The sequence below is a fragment of the Hypanus sabinus genome, unplaced genomic scaffold, assembly GCF_030144855.1.
Source record: "Hypanus sabinus isolate sHypSab1 unplaced genomic scaffold, sHypSab1.hap1 scaffold_860, whole genome shotgun sequence".
NCBI lineage: Eukaryota > Metazoa > Chordata > Chondrichthyes > Myliobatiformes > Dasyatidae > Hypanus > Hypanus sabinus.
This window is the reverse complement of record NW_026781712.1, coordinates 119,375-145,912: the sequence shown is the minus strand read 5'-3', so window position 1 is coordinate 145,912 and position 26,538 is coordinate 119,375. Positions and strand designations below refer to the sequence as shown.

Sequence of the window (26,538 nt, the reverse complement as noted above, 5' to 3'; positions counted from 1 at the left end):
CTTTCTATTCCTTATGATCCTGACCCAAAACGTCAAATGTTTATTCCTCTCCATGGATGCTGCCTGACCTGCTGAGTTCCACCAATATTTTGTGTCTTTGTGTTGCCCAAAACTTTCAGCATCTGTAGAATGTCTTGTCTTCTGGAGTAACTCGCTATTTTACTGTGCATCACAATCTGCTCGAGGAGATGGAGCAGACGGTAACTGTACTCCTTCCACGGGTGACTGTGTTTTTCCCAGAGATGTTATCTCTGTCTCTCATCTCTCTGCTCAGTTCTCACAAACACTTTGTGAATTGCCGATGTTGAATTAAAGCCAGATGCAGAATCAGCAGAGTATTTATAAATTAAAATAATTCGCCAACATACCCGTGTCCTTTCCCGATGTTGACGTTACTGGAACTCCTCTCCTGCTCGCACATTGATCCATTTTGTGGACAGGTGTGATCAATTTTTACTGCTCTGTCACAAAAAAAGAAAAATAACAGGAGGGTCAAACATTAATTGAGGTTTAAAGGAAAAGACTGTTTTGTTTCTAAACGGAGGCAAACACTTCCAAACATCTTGGGCCTGTCCACTGAAACCTTGACATGGCCTAGTCCACATGTGCCCATCCACCCACAGTCACACAATGTCCATTTCCACACTCTCCATGGATTGTACACTGGGTCGGGATTCTCCAGGGTATCTACTTCCGATATTGCAGGCAATTCCCTTTTAGGAGCCAATCTTGTGCCCTGGACCGGGAGTGATGTGTCAATGGAATGGGAAGACAGGTTGAGCAGACAGTGCCCATTGTTTTGGTCCTCCTACCACTGGTGGCGCTGCGTTGAGTAATGGACAACTGTTACGCCAGTGTGGGTTGAAACATTTCTGCTGACGATGACACTTCTATTCCTTTCGTCACTGGATTATACAGATTTCTCAGTCACACCTGATTCTCATCGTTTCCTTTCAAGTGAACGTCGCCTGCCATTGACACCTATGGCAATATATGATTTGAGTCTATAGAGAAACACTCTGACATCTTAAACAATGAAATCTCACCCATAGCATTGTCCTACAGCATTATAGTTGGTTGTTGTTTTTTTTTTTCCGGCAGGACATTAAGAACATTATTAGCACTAGATTTCGGTTAAGATTTCTTTGAGCATATCACTTGACTATTATCAGATAGTTAGTTATATGACACCTTGTTAAACCCAATGTCGACATGCCATACATCCAAAACAGCCAGTTGAGAAAAATGGTCAAAATAAGTAAAACCAAATGCTGGAATTATTCAACAAGACAGAGAGTATGTTAATATTTCAGGTGGAAGACCCTGTATCGGAGCTGAGCCTGAGTGTAGGAGCCATGTATCTGTTCTCTATCAGCACTGTATTCTGTGTTATGTATTTATGATGCTTTTTTGTGGTAACGAGTCGCATCAGTGACGGTGTGGTAAATGCAAAGGGAATCAGTTACACATTTGTGCTTTGTTCACTGCAGTACACAGCTGGGGACAGACGGATGCAATATATCTTGTTATTATCTACTCAAATACGATAAACTTACACTTGGGTACAGTTCAGTTTCATGGCCACACGTTTGTATGTTTGCTGATTGCTAATAAAGGACCCAATACATATCACCGACTTTTGTAACAATCAGCATGAGAGCTGAGGGTATGTCATGCAAGTATAACAGATCTGCGGGGGGGGGGGGGGGGGGAGTCGCCGGCAATGGCAAATTAGCTTGGGTAAATCTCACCGCTACATTCTCAACAGATGTTTCGCAACGTGCCGATCATTGAAATATTCTGAGATACCGAGTATTTTGCATCAGTATTCACAGTGAAAAGGATCTTGGGAAGTGTGGGGATGACTAACCGCAGACTGAAACGCACTAGTGTATGGACTATAAGAAAGAGCATGCGCTGGATCTTTTGAGAGGTATTAAGTGAGATAAGTCGCCGGGACTGAACCAGATATACTCCATGCTACTGTAGAAATCGAGTAAGGAGATTGCTGAGCCTCTGAAGATGAGCTTTGCATTGTAGCGATGTGCTACTCACAGAGCTGGGAATAATGACACTCAATCAGTAAGCTGCACTCAGAACTAGTTTATTCAAACTTCGCGGCGATGGCTTTTACTCAGTACTGTTCCCGCCCTCTCCGGGCGGATATGACGTCAGAGATGCATTACAAAAGACTCTTCCCGCGCGTGGGCTATTTGTGAGCTGGTTCGCCTGTGCAGATAGTGGGTCGCTACATAACTCCCCACCCCAGATCCGGCGATACATCCCCCAAATTCTACAGTCAGGACCAGTCTCGGTTTGGGCGGTCTGCCTCTACGCCGCGGTGCCTGAACATTGACCGGCTGCGCCAAGACCACATGGGCTGGTTTGAGCCGGTCCACCGTGAAAACCTTCTCTTTCACCCCAATGTCCAGAACGTATATGGATCCGTTGTGGTGTGGTAAACGCAAAGGGAATCAGTTACATAGTTTTGATTTGTTCCGTGCAGTACACAGCTGGGGACTGACCGATGTCATATATTTTGTTATTATCCTCTTAAATACGCTAAACTTACACTTGGGTACACTTCAGTTTTATCCCTTCAAGATTGTATGTTTGCTGATTGCTAATAACGGATCGAATACATACCACCGACATTTGTAACAACCATCATTGGAGCTGAGGGGACGCCATGCCAATATAACAAATCCGTGGGGTCGCCAGCAACTGCAACTTGGTTTGGTTAAATTTCACCACTACATTCTCAATAGACGTTTCTCAATCTGCTGATCAGTTAAAATATTCTGAGGTACTTAATGATGACTTTGCTTCAGTATTCATAAGTGAAAAGGAGCTTGGAAGTTGTGGGGATGACTTACAGCGGTCTAAAACGCTTGAGTAAATAGACTTTAAGAAAGAGGATGTGCTGGAGCTTTTTAACGTCATTAAGTTCGATAAGTTGCCTGGACTGGATGAGATATACCCCAGGCTACTCGGAAAAACGAGGGAGGAGATTGCTGAGCCTCTGTCGATGATCTTTGCATCATCAATAGGGACGGGAGAAGTACCAGAGGATTGGAAGGTTGCAAATATTGTTCCTTTGTTCAAAAAAGGGAGTAGAGATATCCCAGGAAATTATAGACCAGTGAGCCTTACTTCAGTTGTGGGCAAGTTTTGGAGAAGTTCCTGAGAGGTAGGGTCTGATTAGGGATAGTCAGCATGGCTTTGCCAAGGGCAGGTCATGCCTTAAGAACCTGATCGAATTCTTTGAAGATGTAACAAAACACATTGATGAAGGTAGAGCAGTGGAAGTACTGTATATGGATTTCAGGGTTAGCTAAGGTTCCGCATGGAAAGCTCATACAGAACATAATGAGGTATTGGATCCAAGGAGACCTTGCTTTGTGGATCCAGAACTGGCATTCCCAGAGAAGGCAGATTATAGATGGTTCGTATTCTGCATTGATGATAGTGACTAATAGTGTTCCGTTGGGATCTGTTCTGGGATTTCTTATCTTTGTGATTTTTACAAATGACCTGGATGAGGAAGGTGAAGGATGGGTTAGTAGGTTTGCTGATGACACAAAAGTTGGGAGTGTTGCGGATCATCTGCAGGATTGTCAGATGTTACAGTGCAACATCGCTAGGATACAGAACTGGGTGGAGAAGTGGCAGATGGAGTTCAATACTAATAAGCGTGAAGTGGTTCTTTTTGGTAAATGAAATTCAAAGACAGAATATAACATCAATGGTAAGACTCTTGGCAATGTGGAGGATCAGTGAGATCTTGGGGTCCGTGTCGATAGAATACTCAAAGGTGCTGCACACGTTGACAGTGTTGGTAAGAAAGTATATGGTGTGTTGACATTCATCAACTATGGAATTGAGTTCAATAGCGTGAGGTAATGTTACAGCTATACAAGAACTCGATTAGACTCCGCTTGGGAGTACAGTGTTCAGTTCTGGTTACCCCACTACAGGAGAATATATAGATGTTATAGAGAGAGCGCAGAGGAGATTTACAAGGATGTCATCTGGATTGGGGAGCTTGCCTGATGAGAATAGGTTGAGTGACCTTGGCCTTTTCTCTTTGAAGCGATGGACGATGAGAGGTGACCTGACAGAGGTGTAAAAGATGAAAGGGATTTGTTGCATCTATAGCCGAGGCTTTTTCCGAGGTTTGAAATGGCTAACAAGAGGGAGCATAGTATTAAGGTGCTTGGAAGTAGGTACAAGGGGGACGTCTGGGGTAAGTTTTCCACACAGTGAGCGGTGGGTGCGTGGAATGCACTGGCACCAACGGTGGTAGAGGTGCATCCAATGGGGTCTTTTTAGAGGAGGGCCGACTGTATATAAGACCATGATTAGACTCCACCTGGGAGTACTGTGTTCAGTTCTGGTCACCTCACTACAGGAAACAATATGGATGCTATAGAGAGTGTGCAGAGGAGATTTACAAAGATGTTGTCTGGATTGGGGAGCATTGCTGATGAGAATAGGTTGAGTGAACTTGGCTTTTTCTCCTTGAAGCGATGGACGATGAGAGGTGACCTGACAGAGGTGTAAAAGATGGGTGGCATTGGTTGTATCGATAGCCAGAGGCTTTTCCCCAGGCTTGAAATGACGAACAAGAAGGAGCCTAGAATTAAGGTGTTTGGAAGCAGGTACAAGTGGGACGTCAGGGGTAAGATCCTCACACAGTGAGCGGTGGGTGCGTGGAATGCTCTGGCAGTGATGGTGGTAGAGGCAGATACAATAGAGCATTTTAAGAGACTCATTAAATAGCTACATGGTGCTTATAAAAATAAAGGGCCGCGCAGCAAGTAAATTCTAGTAAATTTCTAGATCAGGTTATATGGCCAGCACAACATTGTGGGCTGAAGGGCCTGTTACGTGCTTTATATTTCTATATTTTATGTTCTTTACACTTGTTCTACCGAGCTGCCAAGGTGATCATCACTAATCAAATCTCACTGAGATTTCTCAGGTCCTGTTGAATTTATTGCAAGTGCACAAGTACGGGAAGGTACAGGTACAGAGAAACACTGACGTTCAGCAGCATCACAGGCAAGTACATTCAGATAACAGATGGAACATATATTATGCAATCCTGTGTCACAAGCAATATGAAAATACAGTCTACCAATAAGGTGAATATCTGTGCTCTCCACCACACGTGTCCCTCATGTCCCTTCCCCAATGTCAATGGGCTCCTTTCCCCATCCTGCTCCTTGATCCACTACCAGGATAAACAACCACTCAGACTCCATTCTATCCAACCCGTCACACCATATTTATCCTCCCTGTTAATTCCCTCTCACTCCTCCTTTGGCCGGGATCCCTCCTTCTCCAGGGAATCAGCATCAACTGACGGGAGGAGAAGATGCTTCAGAAACACTTCCAACTTTCCTCGGAGAGAAATGGAAATAATTCAAAAGGTGGGACAATTTCTTTGAGGTTTGTTCTGCTTTGATTTGGAGTTCAAGACGGGAGCGTCAGAAGTGATCAGCAAGCGTAATGCCCCCTCGTATGGCCCATCTCAGCTATTTGTGTAACCAGTGATTGTCATTGTTTTTCACAAATGGGAAGAGTGTAACTCCTCTATTGACTGTGGGGTGGGGTGTGTGAGTCATTTAATTGTTACCTCAGCCGGTAAATTTCAACCGTCTCAGCGCCAGCGTGACGTAAGGAACTGCACACACAACGTCAGATCCCGGTGTGGGGTACACACGTGACATCAGGCATGTGGGGGCGCAGAGTGACGTCACATGTGGGTGAGAACTTGTTTTCAAAAGCTGTTCAATGGACGTTTTTCATGATTTCGGGGGAACAATGAAGGAAACATAACAGGTGTCATCCAGAGTTTCTCATGTTCGTGCAGCGGTGAGGAAGAGACTGATCCCAGATCTGTGTAAATTGAGCATCGGCTGCAGTGGAAAAAAGCCTGGACCGAGCTGGACGACTGGAGAGTACAGGTTGTCTGGTCTTGCAGTTCTGGGTTTAGTTTTGTGCCCGAGCCGAGAGTATGGGATCAATTAGCTGTGGTTCCCCAAGCTGGGAGGGAGGATGTGGGTGAAGTGGATCTGTTTACGTGTGCGGGTGTGGGGTAAATGGGGAGCAGTTGTGGGGCCATTGGCGGGGTGGAGGGAGGTCGGGGATGTGGGTTATCGGACGTTGACTCACCCAGGAAGATGGGTCCCAGGACAAATTAAATCGTAAACCACGGAGGAGTTGGTCCATTGAATCAGACAGTATCCGTGACCTTTCAGGAAGCAACAATTCTCTTTTCATATTAATTACTTTCTAATCTTCCTGTTAACATTGTGTTTGTCACAAAGCCCCAGAATCTGGTAACAGCAGAATGGCAGGAAGCAGAGGGTGATGGTGAACGGCTGTTCATTGGACTCGAGGCCAGTGTCTCGTGATGCTCCCCACGGTTATACCTATTGTTACTTGTCATCTATATCAATCATTTGGTTGGGAATATACAGGTGTAGGTAGTAAGTTTGAACATGGAATATAGAAATATAGAGCGCATTACAGGCCATTCAGCCCACAATGTTCTGCTGACCTTGTAACCTACTCTAGGAACAGTCTAGAATTACCCAACTGTATAACATTGTTTTTCTGAGCTCCATGTACCTATCTGAGAGTCTTTTAAAAAACACTTTTGCGTCCGCCTCCACCACCGTCGGCAGCAATTCATTCCAGACCCACCATTGTGTGCGGAAAAACTCCCCTGACATCCCCCCTCTACCTGCTTCCAAGCTCCTTAAAACTGTGCCCCCTCATGTCAATCATTTCAGCCCTGGCAAAAAATCTCTGGCTATCCACATGATCAAAACATGTCATCATTTTATACAGCTCTATCAGGTCATCTCTCATTCTCCGTCACTACAAGGAGAAAAGGCCCAGCAAGTTTGCAGCGAGTAAGTTCAAAGAATTACTTTTTTTGAAAGTTATTATGTATAAACTCCCCCCTCTGTTTCCATCTCCCCACTCAGAAGTGCCCAAACGCTACTTCACAGGGTGGAAGACCTTGAAATGAGCAAACACTGAGGGAATGTGAGTGACTTTAAAGAGCTGGGATACTGACAGCACATCACCAGAGCTGGAGTGATTGCATCTGGGTCTGACAGAGGCATAACTGGTACTTCTGGGTACATTCAGTCTCACTCCAACTATTTCCTATCTTCCTTTGTACAGGTATATAATGTCTAAAGGACCAGTATCAGAGTAAATGAGACTCACCAAACTTTCTGCTGACTGAATCAATGGAATCTCTGAGTCAGATGGGTTCTCTCCAGTCGGTGCTCTCAGTCCTCGGGCTGCTTCACTTGTTGCCGTTCCCTCGTCTTCAGTCGTGGTTTGCTTCCCATTGTGGGTTTTTATTCCAATAAACCTCTCACTGCAGGTCTAACTTTAACCAGAGAGATAATGAAGCACGTTAACAATACAAAGGAGAACAAAACATGACTGCTCAATGTTCCTAAAAATAAGACTCACTGAAATTTAAACATTAAGACAAATATAATGATCTGAGTGAACAAATCTGTAATTGTCCCTCACATGTTACAAAACCTGATATGGGACACAAAGGATCCATCATTCAGTCATGGTAGGGCCTAAGACACAGGAACAGAATTAGGTGATTCGATCCATCTGGTCTGCCCACCACTCAACCAGGGCTGATTTTATTCCAACTCCATGTTCCTGCTTTCCTCCTGTAACCCTGCCGCTACTTGGAACTATCACAAATATATTAATATCTGCCATAAATATACCCAAATTCCAGTTTCAGCCAATCTCTGTGGCAACAAATACCACATGTAAAGGGGGTTTCTTCTTTTTCTTTGTTACTGCGTATGTTAATCAAAATGGCTTCTTTGCTTTGTTAAAAGCAGGAATGCTTCTTTGTTGCGAGAGACTGCTGGAAGCTTGTTTGGTTTAAAAGTTACTGATCACAAGAATTGTATTCCTTTGTAAGCCATTTTGATTAACATACGCATTAATAAAGAAAAAGAAGATGCCCCCTTTACACACAGATCAGTCACCCTTTACTTAAGACATTCTCCTTCTCTCAATTTTAAGGGAAAGCATCTTTATTCTGAGACTGGGCTGTCAGTTCCCAGACTCTCCATCTAATGGAAACATCCTCTCCATGTCCACTGTAACCAGGTTCTTTCAGCATTTTGGTAGGTTTCCTCAAACAAGCACCAACACAGCCCCTACTGTCCTTCTGAACTCCATTGAGCACAGACCCAGAACCAGTGACTAACAGACAGGTGACAGTGAGGGGAAGTATGCAAAATGGTTTGAACACTGAACCCCTGGGTCCAATTCTATTGCTGCAAACATTTAATGACCTCCTCTCGATGTGAGGGATGGTATAGGAACTCATTCTCACCTCAGATTAGCAGTCATTGCCTCCAAAGGAACCCCAGAAACAAACAGCAGAGACCAGACCAGAAATACTCGTTTAACACCTCATAAGCCCGAGCAGCTCGAGCCACAGATCCATTTTACCTTGATCAAAATTCGTGATAGGGTCACACGTACCACTGACCTAACCCAGAATCCTCACACTTCGTCCCCACATCGGGGATTTCCCCACAACCAGGGGTTTCCAGCAACCCGAGACTTGTGATTCATTGTGGAAGGAGGAACATTCAGCCCGATCTGCAGAAGTACTGTCCTGGTCAAATCTCAAAAACTGACAATTCCATCTTCCCGGAGTCTACATCCCAGGTTTACAGCCCAAGCACCAATTTCCCAGGACTCCCTTGCGGCCGGTACAATGCTGCAGTGTGTCCGCCATTCAGAGTTCAAAAGCTGACACTCCTGCATCAACCTATGGCAGAATGGGAACCTGATAATCCTTTGACTGGGCCAGATATTGGGCTGGAAAACCTGGGCGTGGGTCACCAGCAGGCAGGAATACGTTTCACATTGTCTCGAGCAGATAAACTGAAAGCATTTTATCATTATCCGATTGTTAAATGAGATCTTGCCCAGCACAATTGGCCGTCGCATTTCCTGTGGGCTAACAGGAATAACAGGCTTTTCAGTTCAAATTGAAATTAAATACTGGAAACTCGGTACATCAGATTGGATCTGTGGAAAGAGAAACTGTGGAAGACTCACTATCACTGCCCGATCTGTTGAACGGTTTCAGCATTTTCTCTTTTTACTTTAAACGATGCACAACTATTGACTGATTACAAGCTGTTTGTGACGGCATGAACAAAGTTGCACAAATTTAATGCCCACATTCATCAGTTTTCTCTTCATTCCAACACAGGGTTAATACAGTCGACACAGTGAATGTTCACAACATCCTCCCCACCCCACTATCAGGCTGTTCCATCTGCTCCCGAGGCCACTAACTCTCAATGAGAGGAAATGACCAGAGAGCGATTAAAATGTGCACCACTCCCTGTAGATCCTGGCTGTTCCCGGTAACAGGAAAATTGCCTCTCCAAACATGACCAAAACAGGAAATATCAGACTCAACTTTAAATACTGGGTGGTTCCGTCTGGCAAAGAATAACACAACGGCCATTTGGTAACTTTGAAACTAAAATTGTAGTGACTGTCTTTATCCTTCCTTATTTTGCATTAAATAAATCCTCTGGCAGTTCAGGTAACAAACACCGATTTCAGAAATAACTCGGTAGAAGAGAGTTTGGCAATATTTATCATCGAGGTGGTGGGATGCAAGCTGGACCGAGGTTGAACAAGATGGGCAGGGATTAAGCAGATGGAACGGGGGGGGGGGGGGAGCAGGGATCAAGGACGATCATTGACGGTCCTCCAGCAATGCACAGACACTGAATTAACAGTACATGCTACTATGTACTAAAATGACAAAGATAGAACAACAGGAACTTTAGCATTTACCCTTCTCCCCGAACCAACTTTTATCAACACACCATAGAAAGTATCCACACGTTCGGAGTGAAGGTCTTACAACCCGGACAGACCCCGATAGGTTTTGTCGAGGAAGCAGGGTGAGATCGCGAGTTCGGGAAAGTTAACGGGACTCACTGACCAGCATCGGTCGGGACCGGACTCAGTACTCACCGCATGGATCTTGTCGGTCTCGCTCCGCAGAGAATCATCCGTTCCACCCCCGGCTCTCCGTCCGAGGCGGCGAGCAAACTCTGCCGAGCAGGATTCCGCAGAAAATAAGCCGCACCGTACCCGCTTGAACAGAGACAAAGTAAAAGATTCACAACCCATCCCGGGGATGTGAGAGTGCGCAGTGTGCTTATTGCGTCATCAGAGAGGGGGCGGGGCCTCGGAGACAAACACGCAGATGCTGCCGATCTGCAGTAAAACATGATCACGTAACGGTGGAGGGTCTCCCACGTGACCGGTGACTGTTCCTCGCCCCTCACACACTGCCCGAAACATCGGCCTCATTTCCTACATTATTTCACATTCACAGATCTCCCATCTCAGACACACGTTTCTGCCCGATCCTCATTTCCTCGATCATGGAATTAATTTCCATCTTCTGCAGCCCCGTGTTGCCCCAATCACTCACCTCCCACCTCGTCACTATTTTCACCTTCCCACCTCCATCTCACCTGGATCCACCTCTCACTCCTCAGCTCCTGCCCCATCCCCACCCCTCACCTCTTTTCTTTGAATATTCCCCGTCCACTCTCAGTCCAGAGGGAGGGTCTCGGCCAGAAATGTTGACGGTCCATTTCCCTCTACAGATGCTGCCCGACCCACTGAGTTCCTCCGGCAGTTTGTTCTTTGGTCTGTATAACCCGTGTCAGTATGGGGAACGGGTTATGACACCATATCCCAGGTACAATCTCAACAAAGTACAAATAATTGTCACTTTGCCCGAACGATAGGCCCCGCTTGCAGGTCAACAGTCTGCCGGTGTTTCCCCCAGTGTGGTGAATCCCTCTGCTCGACACCACCGTGGGCTCAGACATTTCCACAGATGAGCCCCTCCTGTCCCCACCGGGACAAACATCCTGTCCGCCCCCTCTCTCACCATCTTCATCCTTCCAATAAAATCCCTTCTCTCTCTCCCTCCCCGGGGAACCGGCATCAAACCGACGGGCCGAGTGGTCTTCTCCTAGTTCTCAGCAATACCTGGCCGCAGTTGACGCTTCACAAAAGTCCCAACTTCCATCAGGGGGAAAGAAAATAAATCTAAAAATGGGACATTTACTTTAAGATTTGTTCCGCTCTGATTCAGAGTTTGTGCGAGAGCGGGTGATGGATTTAGAGGGGGTAAAGCCCTCTACACTGCTCCGCTTCCGCTATTGGGTGTAACCACTGATTGATATTCCTGCGCACCAATACGAAGAGCGCAGCGCCTGAGGCATTGGTTTTCAGCGGAGGGGGAGGGGATAGTCACGCGATTGGTAGCTCAGCCGTTAAACCGATAAACCTCGAGCACAGCAGCGCGTGGGTGATGTAAGACACCACGCGCGTGACGGCAGATCCCGGTGCGGGGAGCCCATGTGTGACGTCAGGCTCGTGGGGGTGTGATGTCATCTGTGGCGGAGCGCCGGTATTTAATAGCACCGTAATGGAAGTTTCTTATGATTTCAGTGGGACAACAACATTAATCACGGGTTTCATCACTGACTCCAGTGTTGTGGGATGGAAAGTCCCCTGTTATGTGTCCGGCTCTGCCGTGTTGTTGGTGGAGTGGGCAGCGTGGTGTTTGTCTCGATTCGGGTCACAACACCAGAATTGCCAGCGGGGTCCACACACAGTGTATTAGTCAACAGAAAACCTCTCGTCCCTGCAGTCTTTGTCTCCTGGTAAACTCAACACCCTGACAGTGCGGACCATAGATATCCCCTCCTCTCAGAGTCAGGGGATCATTCATACAGCTGATCGCTGAGAAGAATTATATTTATTGGTCATTAAAGTTCACCCAGATCCGTTTGGACGGATTTGATGTGGAGTTCGGGGTGTCACAGTGAAAGGGCCGGACGGCCCCGTTGTCCAAACATCCTTCCAGGTGAGGCGACACAACACCTGTGAATTTTCCGGGGTCGCCTGTTGTGTCCGCTGCTCCCGATGCGGCCGCCTCTACACTGGTGACACCGGCTCCTCCGCAGTTGTGCCGGGTAGGAATATTTTTTAACGGGTGTCAATATTTTTCTTCCCTTTTGTGCGGGAGTGGTGGGTTTTTTGGGGTTGATAATCAGGATGCCGTCCTTTTTGATACGGGGGGTGGGGAGGGAGTTCCATTTTTTTTCTCTCTGACCGACTTTCATGCTTTCATTGTTTCGTGGTTCTCTGGAGAAGAAAAAACAAAGCACTGGTTATGGAATACTGCTTTGAGAATAAACTAACCGTTGAACCATCCGCTCCGATCGGGACTTCCCAGTGCACAAACATTTTCATTCTGATTTCCATTCCACCGTGTCAGCCCAACTTGTGCCTCAGGCTCCAGGATCACTAACGCAGGAGGGTTCAACTGGAAACGTTGACTGTTGATTCTTTTCGATAGATGTTGCCCGACCTGCTGAGTTCCGCCAGCATTTTGTTTGTGATGCTTTGGATTTCCAGCATCTGCAGACTTTGTCACGTTTGCGATCTACCTCTTCGTTGTCCCTCCCGCCTCCGGCCACTGGGACCTCCGGCCACGGCTGGTGCAGCCCAGAAGCTCCTGCTAAACGCAAGCAGAGTGCCGACCGTAGCTATCATTCTGTCCAGGCGTCCGTGAAGAAGGGTCTGATCTCGGGTTTGTGGAAAACGGGGGCCGGTTGGTGTGGAATCACAACTTTGTGGGCCGAAGGGCCTGTATTGTGCTGTAGGTTTTCCATGTTTCTATGAAAAGTGCCGGGAACGAGCTCTGCCGGACGGCTGGAGGCTCCGGGCTCTCCGGTCCCGCAGCCCCAGTTTTAGGTTTGCGTCCGAGCCCGGGCTGTGGGATCAGTTAGTTATGGTTCCCCGGGCTGGGAGGGGTTTAGGATGAAGGGGATCTGTCTGTGTGTGTGTGGGTAGAGGTTATGAGTGGACTGTAGTCGGGGGAGGGGGAGGTGGGTAGGGTTGCTGTTGTGAGAAAGTGGGATGATCGGACGTTCCGTGACCCGGGTCAAATAAAGTTGTAAACGGGGAGGATCTGCTCCGTTGTATCGGACGCTCGAGTGTCCTTTCAGGAAGCAGCAATTCTCTCTTCAAATTAATCGCTGTCTAATCTTGCTGTTAACATTGTGTTTGTTACAAAGCCCCAGTGTCTGGAAGAGCTGTCACCGTCATGGGCTGTTGGTACAGATTGTGATGGCGGTGGGGTGTCAGTGACCTCTGTATCAGAGAACAACACGGGTTTCTACATCCTCCTGTGAGATATAAATGTCCTCACAGTGGATTCGGATCAGCTGGCAAAGCTGGAGTTTGCAAAGGGAAAAGGAATAGGGAAGGGCTGAGGAGAGAGAGCTTTAATCAGCAAACCATCGTTCAGGGTGGAGGGGTACAGGGGCTGCCTGACAGATCGTTTTACAGTAATTGTATTTTTATATAATCTCACAGACGGTGACTGAGGAAGAAGCTTGTTGATGGAGGATACGGGGGTGAGCAGGTCAGACACGGTATCAGGAGAGTGACGGAGATGTGATTTCCTGTGTCACGGGTATAGACAGCCGTCTCAAATGAGGAGTTTGTGTGGAGATGCAGCTTCCCTGGAGGAGGAGGAAAGAGGACACACCAACAGGTGGAACCAGCTGTGGGAAGACACGGTTTGTCAGGTCAGATGATGAGCTGAATGTACCATAACCTTCAGACTGAATCAGAAAACCATTCTGAGGGTATTTGAATTGTCAGAGGCAGGGGAGATGTGATCACACGTGCAGAGGGCAGGGGCTGTTTTTCCATCATATCGTCAGTGAGATGGTTCAAGTTACAATGTGCAGGGATGAAATCACGATGTTTGGGGCCGGATTTAATCACTGATTCTGCCACAGTGAGAGGGTTAGTTTTGCTGTAAGGCAGCAACAGTAATGGAAGAAGACACAGGAACTTCATCAATTGCCAGTTGTTTAGCAGAAGTGATCAATTTGTATATTACTTTGACAGAAACAGATACTCACAGTGGTGACAAAGGGGTGCAGTCTGGTTTATTTCAGGTTGGAGAGGGGTGTGGAGTTTTGAAATCAATGCCTTGCGGTGTCCCTATCGTTAATTTAGCATGTCCGGAGTGGTGGATCACAGAGCACGGAAACAGGCCTTTGGCCGGCCATACCTGTTCTGACCATCCACTCACTGTCTACACTGGTCCCATGTATCAGCACTTGGTTCACAGCCGACTGTATCTCGGCATTTTAAATGCTCATCCACTTCGTAAATGTCGTGAAGGGACCTGCCTCCACCACCACCTCGGGCAGTGAGTTCCAGATTTCAGCTACCCTCTGAGTGAAAAATCTCCGCCTCAGATCCCGCTAAACCTGCTCATCCTCTGCTTCAATCCATGCCCTCTTATCTGTGAAACCTCTGTCCCAGCATCGTGGCCTATTTGGGCATCAGTGAGGCCTTTGATAAGGTTCACATGGTAAGTTTCTGTGGAAAGTCAGATCACATGGGATCCAGGGAGAGCTGGCTCACTGGATGCACAGTTGTCTTGATGGTAGGAAGCAGAGAGTGATGGTGGGAGGCTGTTTATTGGACTCGAGGCCTGGGCTTAGTGAGGTTCCCCAGGGTTACACCACATTGCGCTCATTATTCATTGATATTTAATGATATTTGCATTTGCACAGTTTGTTGAATTCGATGCTCCACTTGATCTTTCATTGCTCCTGTTACTATTCTATAGATTTGCTAAGCGTTCCTGTAGGAAAAACAATCTCAGGGTTGTACGTGGTGACATATATGCACTCTGATAAATAACATTTACTTTGAACATCAACCATTATTGTCATCTAGATCAATAATTTGGTTAAGAATGTACAGGATATGGAGAGTAGGTTTGCAGCAAGTTCAATTACTTTTTCTGAAATATATTCAGTATAATCTCTCTGCTCTGTTTCACTCTCTGCATTTGACCACCCCCTCCCTTTACTGTCTTCCCTCTCTGCCCCGTCCTCCCTCTCACCCTGACATTGGACATTCGTTCAGGGTGAAAGTGAATTATTTTCGGGGAGTCTGAAGGGGAATTCTTCACTCAGAGGTTGGTGAGAGTGTGGAATGAGCTGCCAGTGGAAGTGGAGGATGTGGGTTTGCTTTAGACACTAAAAGGGAATTTGTGTGAGCACGTGGATGGGAGGTGTATGGAGGCTGTGGTGCAGGTAGATGGAACTGGGCAGTAACAACAAAAACAGGTCGGCATGGACTAGAAGGGCCGAGTGGCCTGTTTCAGTGCTGCTGCTCTCTGTGACTCTAATAATATCTGATTTGTAATTTCCACAGTCAGTACTTTGCTACTTATGACTGAACCCAGACATTTACCCAAACAAGAACCGAAAGACTCTTGGCTGGCTACAGAAAATGTTTACAAGCTGTGATACTTGCCAAAGGGGGTGTCACTCAGTACTGACAATGCAGGGCCCACAAACTTTTGCTTCCGGTCTTTTTCCTTGTTTATTATTTTGAGATTGTAAAAGATGGAACTAAAAGTGTAATCTTGCTTAAAATATTAAAGAAATGAGTCATCTTTAACTTTATGCTTTTTGTAATCAGGTCATCTTTTACTCCCTTAGCTATTCACAGGAATAGAAATTTTGACCGGGGTGCCCAAACTTTTGCATGCCCCTGTATATATCCTGTTCCTCCCAAATTGCTTCCAGAAATTCCAGCCATTGCTGTTCTGTTTTCGTCCCTGCCCATGTTCTTTTAAAATCAATTTTGACCAATTTTTAATCTCATGCCTCTCTAATTCTCTTTATTCCATATCTGACTTTAGCTTCTCCTTCTCTAATGTCGGGGTGAATTTTATCATATTAAGAACACTTACCCCTAAGGGTTCTTTGGACTTAAGTGACCTAATTAATTCCAGTTCATTACAATAATCCAGTATATCTGATCCCCAAGCGGGCTCAACCACGAGCTGCTCTAAAAAAACCCATCTCGTAGGCATTCCAGGAATTCCTCCTCTTGAGACCAATAGCATCCTAATTTTCCTAATCACCTGAATGACAATCCCCCATGACTCTGGTAACATCGCCCGTATGGCACACATTTTCTATTTCCCATTGTAATTTGGGGACCTCATTCTTACTATTGTTTGGAAGTCTCTGCAAAATTCCCATCAGGGTTTTTCTTAACATTTGCTGTTCCTTAATGCTACCCACAGATTCTACACCTTCCAACCCTTTACTACCTCTTTCTAAAGATTTTATTTAATATTTCACCAACAGAGCCACACAACCCCACTACTCGCTTGTTCTTGGCTTGTTCTTTCAAGAAACATAAGTATCTGGGAAACAAGAGGACCTGCAGATGCTAGAAATCTGGAGAACTACACACAAAGTGCTGGAGGAGCTCAGCATGTCAGGCAGCATCTATGGATGGGAATCAACATTTCAGGTCAAGACCCTTCACCGGGACTCTTGATAGCCACGTATCTGGAATATCAACAACCAAAGAAAATAGAAAGTAGTGCGGAATAGGGAAAACCTTTGACAAAATTTAGTCCAAGGCTTTAAAAAAACTACCAAATAGAGCTCAATAATTAACAAATACAATACAGGCAATAAACATTTTCATCAATACCGACATTGAATTTTTTTAAATAAAAATATCATTGTCCCATTTCAATCAGTAAAAATTAGAATGATAAACAAGAACTTAAGAAAGCTTTAGAAAAGACCATTTACACTCAAACCCACTTAGATTAACACTACCTTGGACAGGAGCAGGAAGAGAAATAACACACATGAAATAAAACGAAATCACACAACAGTCAGATTAAACTTCTAGTTATATGTATTTTCATCAAAAATGAACTGGATTCAGCACTCCATGTGTGTATATGCAATCGTGATAAGAAATACAGAGCAGAAAACTTAAATGAGAGGTCAACTCAGAAAAATGAATCATCACTCTGGAAGAAAACATGAACCAGTGGAATGAGCATGACCCCTCCACGGGAGACATCCCAACGATCTGAGCAGACTAGATGGTGACAAGGAAGCACCGAGCACCTGACTGAGAGTTGGAGATCTCTTCCCAGAAACAGAGGAAATACAGGACAAGGTGTTTAAGAAAAAGAAAAAAATCTGAAATACATGCAATACAAGCAAACAAGACCCTAAACGCAGAAAATGCCACGAGAATCCAGACACAATCCAACACATTCCAGGATCCTGCAGTAGTTGAACTCAATCTGATTACTTATGCAGGTAAAATCAAGTGGCAAAAATCATTCACCAAAATCTTGCTTTAAAACACAAACTGATGAATGACCACGGTAACTTCATTAAGGCACAATGACTTCAAGCCTGATTCAGTTAAGGACATAATCTCACAATTTATATGATAATCAATACATTGTTTCAGATAGGATCATCTCAAATAACCATTCAGATATAATATTACAGGATAAACAATCAGTAGGTATAACCATTCTCAACACACACATGTGCCTCGACCAATGGGGCCCCTCACCACAGGCATTTTTCGTCAGTCAGGTAACCAAGTTATTTCGTCTGCCAATTAGCTTCCACATGTTGCTACTCTGTCATCCATTGCCACGCCCCACTGTTGAGTCCTTTTTCCTCATCATACGTTCTTAGTCCATCCATCGCCCAGAGTCCCAAACTCTGCCCTGTGCAGACCCACCTCTGGTTTCTGACCCTGCTCCTTCGAACATCCAACTTATGGGTTCCCATTCCAATTTAAGTCTTTAGAGGACAGTGGCGTTTCCAACAACCCTTTAAAAGCAGGGAAAATGAGTCATAATGTGGAAATGTGTTGTGATTAAGGAGGTTAACGAACAATGTCATTCTTCATCAGCCCAGAGATTAGAACTGCAGTCATCTCGACTTCCTCAGTCTGCAGAGAATTCAAGGGAAACAACAGGGGAGGATTCAGATGGACGGATGTGGAACAGATTCACTGGCCGGGTTCAGCAGGCCTGAGTACACCAGTTGTGTTATAAATTCACTAAGTACCAAACACAGAGTTTTTTTATTAGTTTTTTTATACATTTTCTACATAGCTACAGATAAAAAAAAGCCCGAATCAAAATGAAGAACATTGATACAGTGCAAAAATAAACATACAATAATAATATGATACGAAGAAAGATAATTGAGAAAGCAGCCAAATTGAAGACATGTAAAATTAGTGTCCTCCCCAAGCCCCGCAACAAAAAAAAAAACTCCAGACCAACCACAACACAATATAGAGAATATAAATCAGGACAATCAAACCCCCGAACTGTGAATACACTTAGCAATAGAAGGTATTAATGCCTACTACCAAAAAAAAGGAGCTGAAAGCAAGGGACCGAAAAAAAAACCTTAGTCAAGAGGAAGGTTATGAAAGTACTCAATAAAAGGTCCCCAGACCTTATGGAACTTTAAATCCGAATTAAGGACTGAATAATGATTTTTTTCAAGGTCTAAGCAGGCCATGATATCGTTAAGCCATTGAGCATGTGTGGGCGGGGCAACATCTCTCCATCTAAGGAAGATTAAACGCCTAGCCAGGAGAGAGGCAAAAGATAATATTCGACACTGAGTCAAACTCAGACGTAAATCTGTCTCACCCCCGAAACCAAACAAAGCAATTAAAGGGTTAGGTTCTAGGTGGTGATTCTGAATATACGATAATGTTATGAAGACATCTTTCCAAAATTTCTCCAAGCTAGGACAAAGCCATTACATATGAATGAGAGAGGCCTCACCCCTTTTGCATTTATCACAAAGCGGACTGATGTTACAGTAAAACCGAGATCATTTGGATTTAGACATATGGGCTCTATGAACAATCTTAAACCATAAAAGGCAATGGCGAGCACACAGCGAGGTTGGGTTAACCGATTTGAGAATCGAGTTCCAAGTCTCATCGGATAAAGAGGTATTTAAATCATCCTCCCATGCCATTTTAAGTTTATCCACAAGGGCACGTCGTAGGGCTGCTAATTTATCACGAATAAATGATATTAAAACTTTACCTATTGGATTAATAGAAAGAAATAAGTCCATAACATTTTTCTCAGGCATTTCAGGGAAGTTAGGGATTAAAGGAGTAATAAAGTGTCTAATTTGGAGATATCTAAAAAAAATGAGCATTAGGCAGATTAAACTTAGCAGAGAGCTGTTGAAAAGAGGCAAAGCGATTATCAATAAAAAAGTCTTCAAAATGTCTAATGCCCTTCCTATACCAATCATGGAAGGCTGAGTCATATGCAGTAGGTAAAAAAAAAGGTGATTATGTAAGATAGGGCTAGAAAAGGAAATACCATGGAACCCATAAATTTTCCTAAACTGAGCCCATATACGCAAAGTGTGTCTGACAAGAGGATTAACTATTAATCTGGACAAACTACTAGGGAGTACGGTGCCGAGAAGTGCAGAGATAGATAATTCTTTAGTGGAGCTCAACTCCATTGCCACCTATTTAGGGCACTCGGGTTGGCCATGGAAAAAAGACCAGAAGGTAGCACAACATATATTGGCTGCCCAATAATATAAACAAAAGTTAGGTAAAGCCATGCCACCATCTTCTTTAGATTTTTGGAGATAAACTTTGTTAATTCTAGAGCGCTTATTCTTCCACAGATATGACAAAATAACAGAGTCTAAGGAATCAAATAAGGATTTAGGAATAAAAATTGGGATTGATTGAAATAAATATAAAAGTTTAGGGAGAACATACATTTTAACAACATTAATACGACCTACCAAAGGCATAGATAGAGGTGACCAATGTAACAGACTCTGTTTTATAGTATATGAAAGATTGGCAAAATTTTCACGAAAGAGATCTTTAAACTTCCTTGTGAATATAATCCCAAGATAAGTAAATTGATCGTGGACTACTTTAAAGGGGAGATCACGAAATGTTAATTCTTGTGCTTTTTTATTAATTGGGGAAAGTTCGCTCTTATGTAAATTAAGTTTATATCCAGAGAACTGGCTAAACTGGTCAAGAAGTGAAAACATTGGAGGTAAGGATGTAGACCGATTTGAAAGAAAAAGTAATAAGTCATCAACATAAATAGAAACTTTATGCTCAACACCCCATCTCCAAATCCCGGTCAGTTCAGGACAATTTCGAAAAGCTATCGCCAAAGGTTCTATAGCCAAATCAAAGAGAAAGGGACTTAAAGGGCATCCATCCCTGACGGGTGCCACGTTTGAGGTTAAATAACTGGGATTTCTGAGATTTAGTTAAAACAGAGGCAGTCGGACACAAATACAGCAATTTGATCCAAGAGATAAAACTTTGACCGAAGTCAAATTTTTTCTAAAACTGCAAAATGGTAGTTCCACTCTATACGATCAAATGCTTTCTCCGCATCAAGGGAAATAACACATTCAGGAATCCCAGTTGGAGGTGAATATAAAATGTTAAATAAACGCCGAATGTTAAAAAAAAAGGAAGACGGTTTTTAATAAAACCAGTTTGATCATCAGAAACAATAGAGGGAATAAGTTTCTAATCTATGCCAAAACTTTGGCCAAGATTTTAACATCAACATTAAGCAATGAAATCGGCCTATACGAGGAACACTCTGTTGTGTCTTTACCCTTTCTAAATAAAAGAATAATAGAAGCCTCATTGAAAGAGGGTGGCAATTTGCTGTAGTTAAATGAGTCAGATAATACTGAAAGTAACTGAGGGGAGAGAAGTGAAGAGAATGATTTATAAAATTCTATGGGGAACCCATCAGGTCCTGGAGATTTCCCTGAGGACAATGCAGAAATTGCAGAAGATATTTCTTCTAATGATATAGGTGCATTAAGTTTGGCTTTAAAATCGGATGAAAGTGAAGGAATATTCAGATTATTTAAAAAATGATTGATAGAGATATTGTCATTTAATGATTCAGAGGAATAAAGTCGAGAATAGAATTTTTTAAATGCGTCATTGATTTCTAAGTGATCCGATGTAAGGTCTCCATTCTCCTTCTGAATCTTTGTAATATGTTGCTTGGCTTTGGAATGCCTCAGCTGATTGGCTAGAAATTTACCAGATTTGTCACCATGAATATAAAAACCACTCTTACTTTCAAGAAGTTGGCGTTCGACAGATTGAGTGGACAGAAGATTAAATTTAGTTTGAAGTTCTACACGTTTCTTGTATAGTTCAAGATTCTTAGTTTGCGCATGGAGTTGATTCAACTCTTTAATCTGATTAATGAGGTCTAATCAATCTGCACAGGACTTTCTATTAAGAATTGCTGTATAGGAGATTATTTGACCCCTCAGATACGCTTTCATGGCATCCCAGACAATCTGGGATGACACTTCAGGTGATGTATTGGTGTTAAAATAAAAGGTTATCTGATCTTTGATAAATTTTAGAAAATCATCATCCAATAGTAAAGTCTTATCAAACCGCCAGTGTTTATTCCTCTGAGGAAGGCCAGGAAAATTTAAGGACAGAGTAATTGGGGCATGGTCAGAAATCAGTATACTCTGATAATCACAAGAATAGACAAATGGAATGAGTTGATTGTCGAGTAAGAAGTAGTCAATTCTAGTAAAGGTATGGTGAACATGTGAAAAAAAAGAATAATCTCTCTCAGTAGGATGAAGGAAACACCATATATCAGAGATATCATAATTAGAGAGAAACGATTGAATAGCTGAGGCAGATTTAGTAGGTGGAAGACAGAGTTTAAAATAGAACTGGTTTATTTGTCTCAGATCCAGAATATTAAACTGCAGTTCCATTAAAGGTGAATGTGCAGCAGAAAAAACTCCTCCAATGCCCAGTGACCATGGTGCAGAACTGGGTGTGGTGAGCAGCAGCAATAATTGCAGAGTTCAGCACCGACAGTCACTCCCAAAATTGCATTCAGCAACGGTGATAGACTAATATCCAGCATGCAGCTCATTGAAACTTTCTCCCCAGTTTGAACCCGGTAGTGTGTCACAAGTGTAACACACTGTAAGGATTCAATTGCTGATGTAATGGCCTCTCTGTAATGTTTCACTGCTGAGGTAATGGTTTCTCTGCAGCAGCAATGTATAGGTTACAACTAGAGATGACAGGGTTTTGGAGTGCGAGGCTATCCAATGACAGAAATGTTCTTTCTTGTGAGTCTGGAAAAGAGATTTTCAGGGTCTTTTGCTGGGGAGAGATGAGAAGACGTGAATGGATTGAGTGGGCCCTTTTTCTTTTTTTTTGTTTTCTTTACTGACCCTTTATTCAAAGTAAGAATTATAAATCTTAATAGTGTAATCACATATCATGTACCATTTGTTACTTCAGGTGTCGCAGAGACGCAAACCTATAAAACTACCAGCAACAATTGAACACACTTGGGAGTAGGGTTTTGCAGTGAACAAACACTATTTTAGTGGTAACTACTAATAATAGTGAACTTAAACCAGATAATCCAAGGGTTAGCAATGTTATGCATAGGTGTAAATACAGGTTTCCCCCTGTATCTAAAGCTAGAGCGTTCCTATGAAACCATTTGTAAGCCGAAATGTCATGAAGCGAAGAAGCAATCACCATTAATTTAAATGGGAAAAGATTGTGGATGTTCCCAGGCCCAAAGAATAACCCACCAAATCATACCAAATAGCACATAAAACCTAAAATAACACTAACCTATAGTAAAAGTAGGAATGATAAGTATACACACTATATAAAGTAGAAATATTGTATGTACGGTGTAGTTTCACTGAAAATCCAGAAGATAGTGAACTGAAATTGATTTGGAGAGAAAAAAAAAATCGGCACGTGCACGCATGCATACACAACTGCCGCACAAGGCTTCACGGTCACGGTAGCCTTTCTCGGGGTAAACTCACATATAAAGCAGGCATCATCTTTATCGTAAAAGCGAAAATCCTCTTTGGTTAGAAAAAACAGGTACTAACGTAGGTCTTTCATAACAATGAGCTGTTGTAAAGCAAACGTCCGAAAAACGGGAGCCACCTGTATATAAAATCCAAAACCTAGGTGGTAAACGATATAGTCAATAGACAATAGGAAATAGGTGCAGAAGTAGACCATTCTGCCCCTCGGGTCTTCACCGCCAGTCTTACGATGATGTGGTAGATTCAATTTAGTTCACAAGATTGGAGGGGGAGGGAGGGAGGGAAGGAGAGGGCGAGGGTGAGGGAGATGTAATCCAAGTAAACAGGTGTTGTCGACCTTTTCCAATGCCCATCAAATCTTCCAAGTTAGCCAGACGTGACCAACTCAAGAGCACCTTCTTCACGAGAAAGTCTACCAACCCAGGTAAGGGTTAGACTCTCCGGTAGATCCCACAGGGTCGCTCTTACACGCACTAACAGCCACAGATCGATTCTTCTTTATCAATCCTCAAATCCCACCCTTGTGGGTACAAGAAAGTCCAACCAGCAGAAACGTTCATCACTAGCCTTTGAGCGTCTGCGTGCCCTGCGAGTAAAGCAGTTACGTGTGTTTAAATACCGTTGTGCTGAACACCAGCTGTCCATCACGTAGCTCCGCCCCCTCTCTCTGTAAGAAGTCGCTTGCTTGTTCTGTGTCGGTAAAGGATCATTCTGACCTTGCTTAACCACACAGAACATAAACATTAGCTGGTCATCATAGCAACCCAGCACTTCTGCAGAAATCCAACAGCGTGTCCAACGTCAGTCTCGGTTCTCTTTGCATTTTAAAGAGACAGTCCACAGAAAGTATGAACCCCAGGGACACATTACACAGGGGACACATCGCACAGTATCCACCCAAACGAGATTCTTCAGTTTGGCCAAACTGGACTGGGGGGGGGGGGGGGGGCTATAACCCCCTCTGTTAAGCTGCCAGAAGAACTGAGAGCTACATAAGATTAGATGATGGAGTGAATCGCTTCCTACATTCACAGCCGGTGAATGGCCTCTCCCCAGTGTGAACTCAATGATGCACACTGGTTGATTTGGCTGAGAGAATCTTTTTCCAAAGTCCGAGCAGATCAGTCTCTACCCAGTGTGAAGTCGCTGGTGTGCCTTTAGGATGGATGACTGAGTGAATCCTTTCCCACAGTTTGAGCAGGTGAATGGCCTCTCTCCAGTGTGAACTCGCTGATGTACCTTCAGGTGGGATGACGAAGAGAAACCCTTCCCACAGTCTGAGCAGGTGAACGGCTTCTCTCCAGTGTGAACTCGCTGATGTATCTTCAGATGGGATGACGAAGCGAATCCCTTCCCGCAGTCCGAGCAGGTGATTGGCCACTCTCCGGTGTGAACGCTCTGGTGTGCCTTCAGTTGAGATAACTGAGTAAAACCTTTCCCACAGTCTGAGCAGGTGAACGGCTTCTCTCCAGTGTGAACTCGCTGATGTACCTTCAGTTGAGATGACTGAGTGAATCCCTTCCCACATTTTGAGCAGGTGAATGGCCTCTCTCTGGTGTGAACTCGCTGATGTACCTTCAGTTGAGGTAATTCGGTGAATCCCTTCCCGCAGTCTGAGCAGGTGAACGGCCACTCTCTGGTGTGAACTGACCGGTGTTTCAGTAACTTATATGACGAAGTGAATCCTTTCCCACAGATTGAGCAGGTGAATGGCTTCTCCCCAGTGTGAACTCGCTGCTGGTGTCTCAGTAAGTGAGCTGATGAAGTGAATGCCTTGCCACAGTCCAAGCAGGTGAATGGCTTCTCCCCAGTGTGAACTCGCTGATGTACCTTCAGTAGAGATGATGAAGTGAATCCCTTCCCACAGTCCGAGCAGGTGAACGGCCTTTCCCCAGTGTGAACTCGCTGATGTACCTTCAGTTGAGATGACTGTGCGAATCCCTTCCCACAATCTGAGCAGGTGAACGGCCTCTCTCCAGTGTGAACTGACTGGTGTCTCAGTAGCTTATATGCGGAAGGGAATCCCTTCCTGCAGAGCGAGCAGTTGAATGGCCTGTCCCCAGTGTGAACTGACTGGTGTCTCAGTAACTGAGATGACTGAGTGAATCCTTTCCCACAGTCTGAGCAGGTGAACGGCCGCTCCCGAGTGTGAACTGACTGGTGTCTCAGTAGCTTATATGCGGAAGGGAATCCCTTCCTGCAGAGCGAGCAGTTGAATGGCCTGTCCCCAGTGTGAACTGACTGGTGTCTCAGTAACTGAGATGACTGAGTGAATCCTTTCCCACAGTCTGAGCAGGTGAACGGCCGCTCCCGAGTGTGAACTCGCTGTTGAGCCATTAGGTCAGATGACAGAGTGAATGCTTCCCCACAAATTCTTCAGATGACCAGTCTTTGCCCAATGTGATCTGACTGGTGTGTCCACAGGTGGGAAGACCCACTGAATCCCTGCTCACTCACAGGACAGGTGAATGGCCTTGTCCCAGTGTGAACTTGCTGATGTACCTTCAGTTGAGATGACTGAGTGAATCCATTCCCACCGTCTGAGCAGATGAATGGGCTCCCCCCATGTAAACTAATGGGCATGCCAATTGGTCAGATGATCAAGTGAATCCCTCTCGACAGTCTGAGCAGGAAGGATGATCGGCTGAATCCCTTGCTCCTGTTCTTAAATATCTGGACAGAGACAGCAAAACTGGCGTGTTGTGTTCGAGATTCCCTTAGGCAAATTCCTTGTCATTTTTAACCTGTAAAAAGATTTACAAAATCCATCAATGGGTGTAGGACATTTCTAATGAGATCGCTTGAGTTGTCAAGGTGTGACCTGGCATCACACTGTTACAGTGAAGTTCAACCCAAGTTGGAGACAGAAATCATCTCCTGACGCTTTTCCTGTCTCTATAAGAATGGGGCATTTCTGCCGTCTCCAATCTGTGACCTGGCTCAGTCTGACTCTCTCAATTGGTATTATTCCCTGTTCCTCCTGAGCTGCATGGGTTCCTCCCCCACAGTAACTGAAACAATCTCACACAAGTAGCCTGCAATCCGTTCCATGCACCCACAACTCTGTGTAAATAAAGTTACCCCTGACATCCCCTCCATATCAACTTTCAAGCACCTTGAAACTATACCCCTTCACATTAGCCATTTCAGCCCTGGGGTAAAAACCTCTAGCTATCCACACGATCAGTGTCCCTCATCATCTTATACATCTGAAAAAGGCTCTAAACATAAACAAAGATATTATACATTTCTTTGAGGATTTGTTGGGAATAGACAACATTATGACAGTATAGATAGGGTACAGGTAAGCAGCTTTTTCCACTGAGGATGGGTGTGATGACAACCATAGGTCATGGGTAAGCGGGGAAGTGAAAATTTAATGGGAACATTTGGAAAAGCTCTTTACTGAAATGGTCGTGAGAGCGTGCAGTGAGATGCCAGGACAAGTGGTGAATATGAGCTCGGTTTCACCATTTAAAAGAAGTTTGGATGGGAGCCTGGACAGTAGGGGTATGGAGGGCGATGGTCCCAGTGCAGGTAGTTGCATTAGACAGTTTAAATGTTTGTTTGGCATTGACTGGATTGAGTACCAATGCTGAGTTCCTCTGGCATTTTGTGT

The 26,538-nt window shown here is 44.4% G+C and overlaps 1 protein-coding gene across 4 annotated transcripts in view; it reads right to left on the bottom strand.

Moving 5' to 3' along the window:
• Positions 1–26,538, bottom strand: part of LOC132390323 (zinc finger protein 229-like) — a 52,149-nt gene that overhangs the window by 9,383 nt on the left and 16,228 nt on the right. For 2 of the 4 annotated variants that reach the window (XM_059962930.1, XM_059962928.1), the window contains one exon: positions 21,068–25,663. In XM_059962930.1, coding sequence (XP_059818913.1) covers positions 24,048–25,256 — 1,209 coding nt within the window. In that variant the 5' untranslated portion in view covers positions 25,257–25,663 and the 3' untranslated portion in view covers positions 21,068–24,047. Of the gene's footprint in view, positions 1–368; positions 462–7,248; positions 7,418–16,416; positions 16,539–21,067; positions 25,664–26,538 lie in introns of those variants that run through there. The other 2 variants (XR_009510865.1, XR_009510866.1) reach the window with 2 other exon arrangements.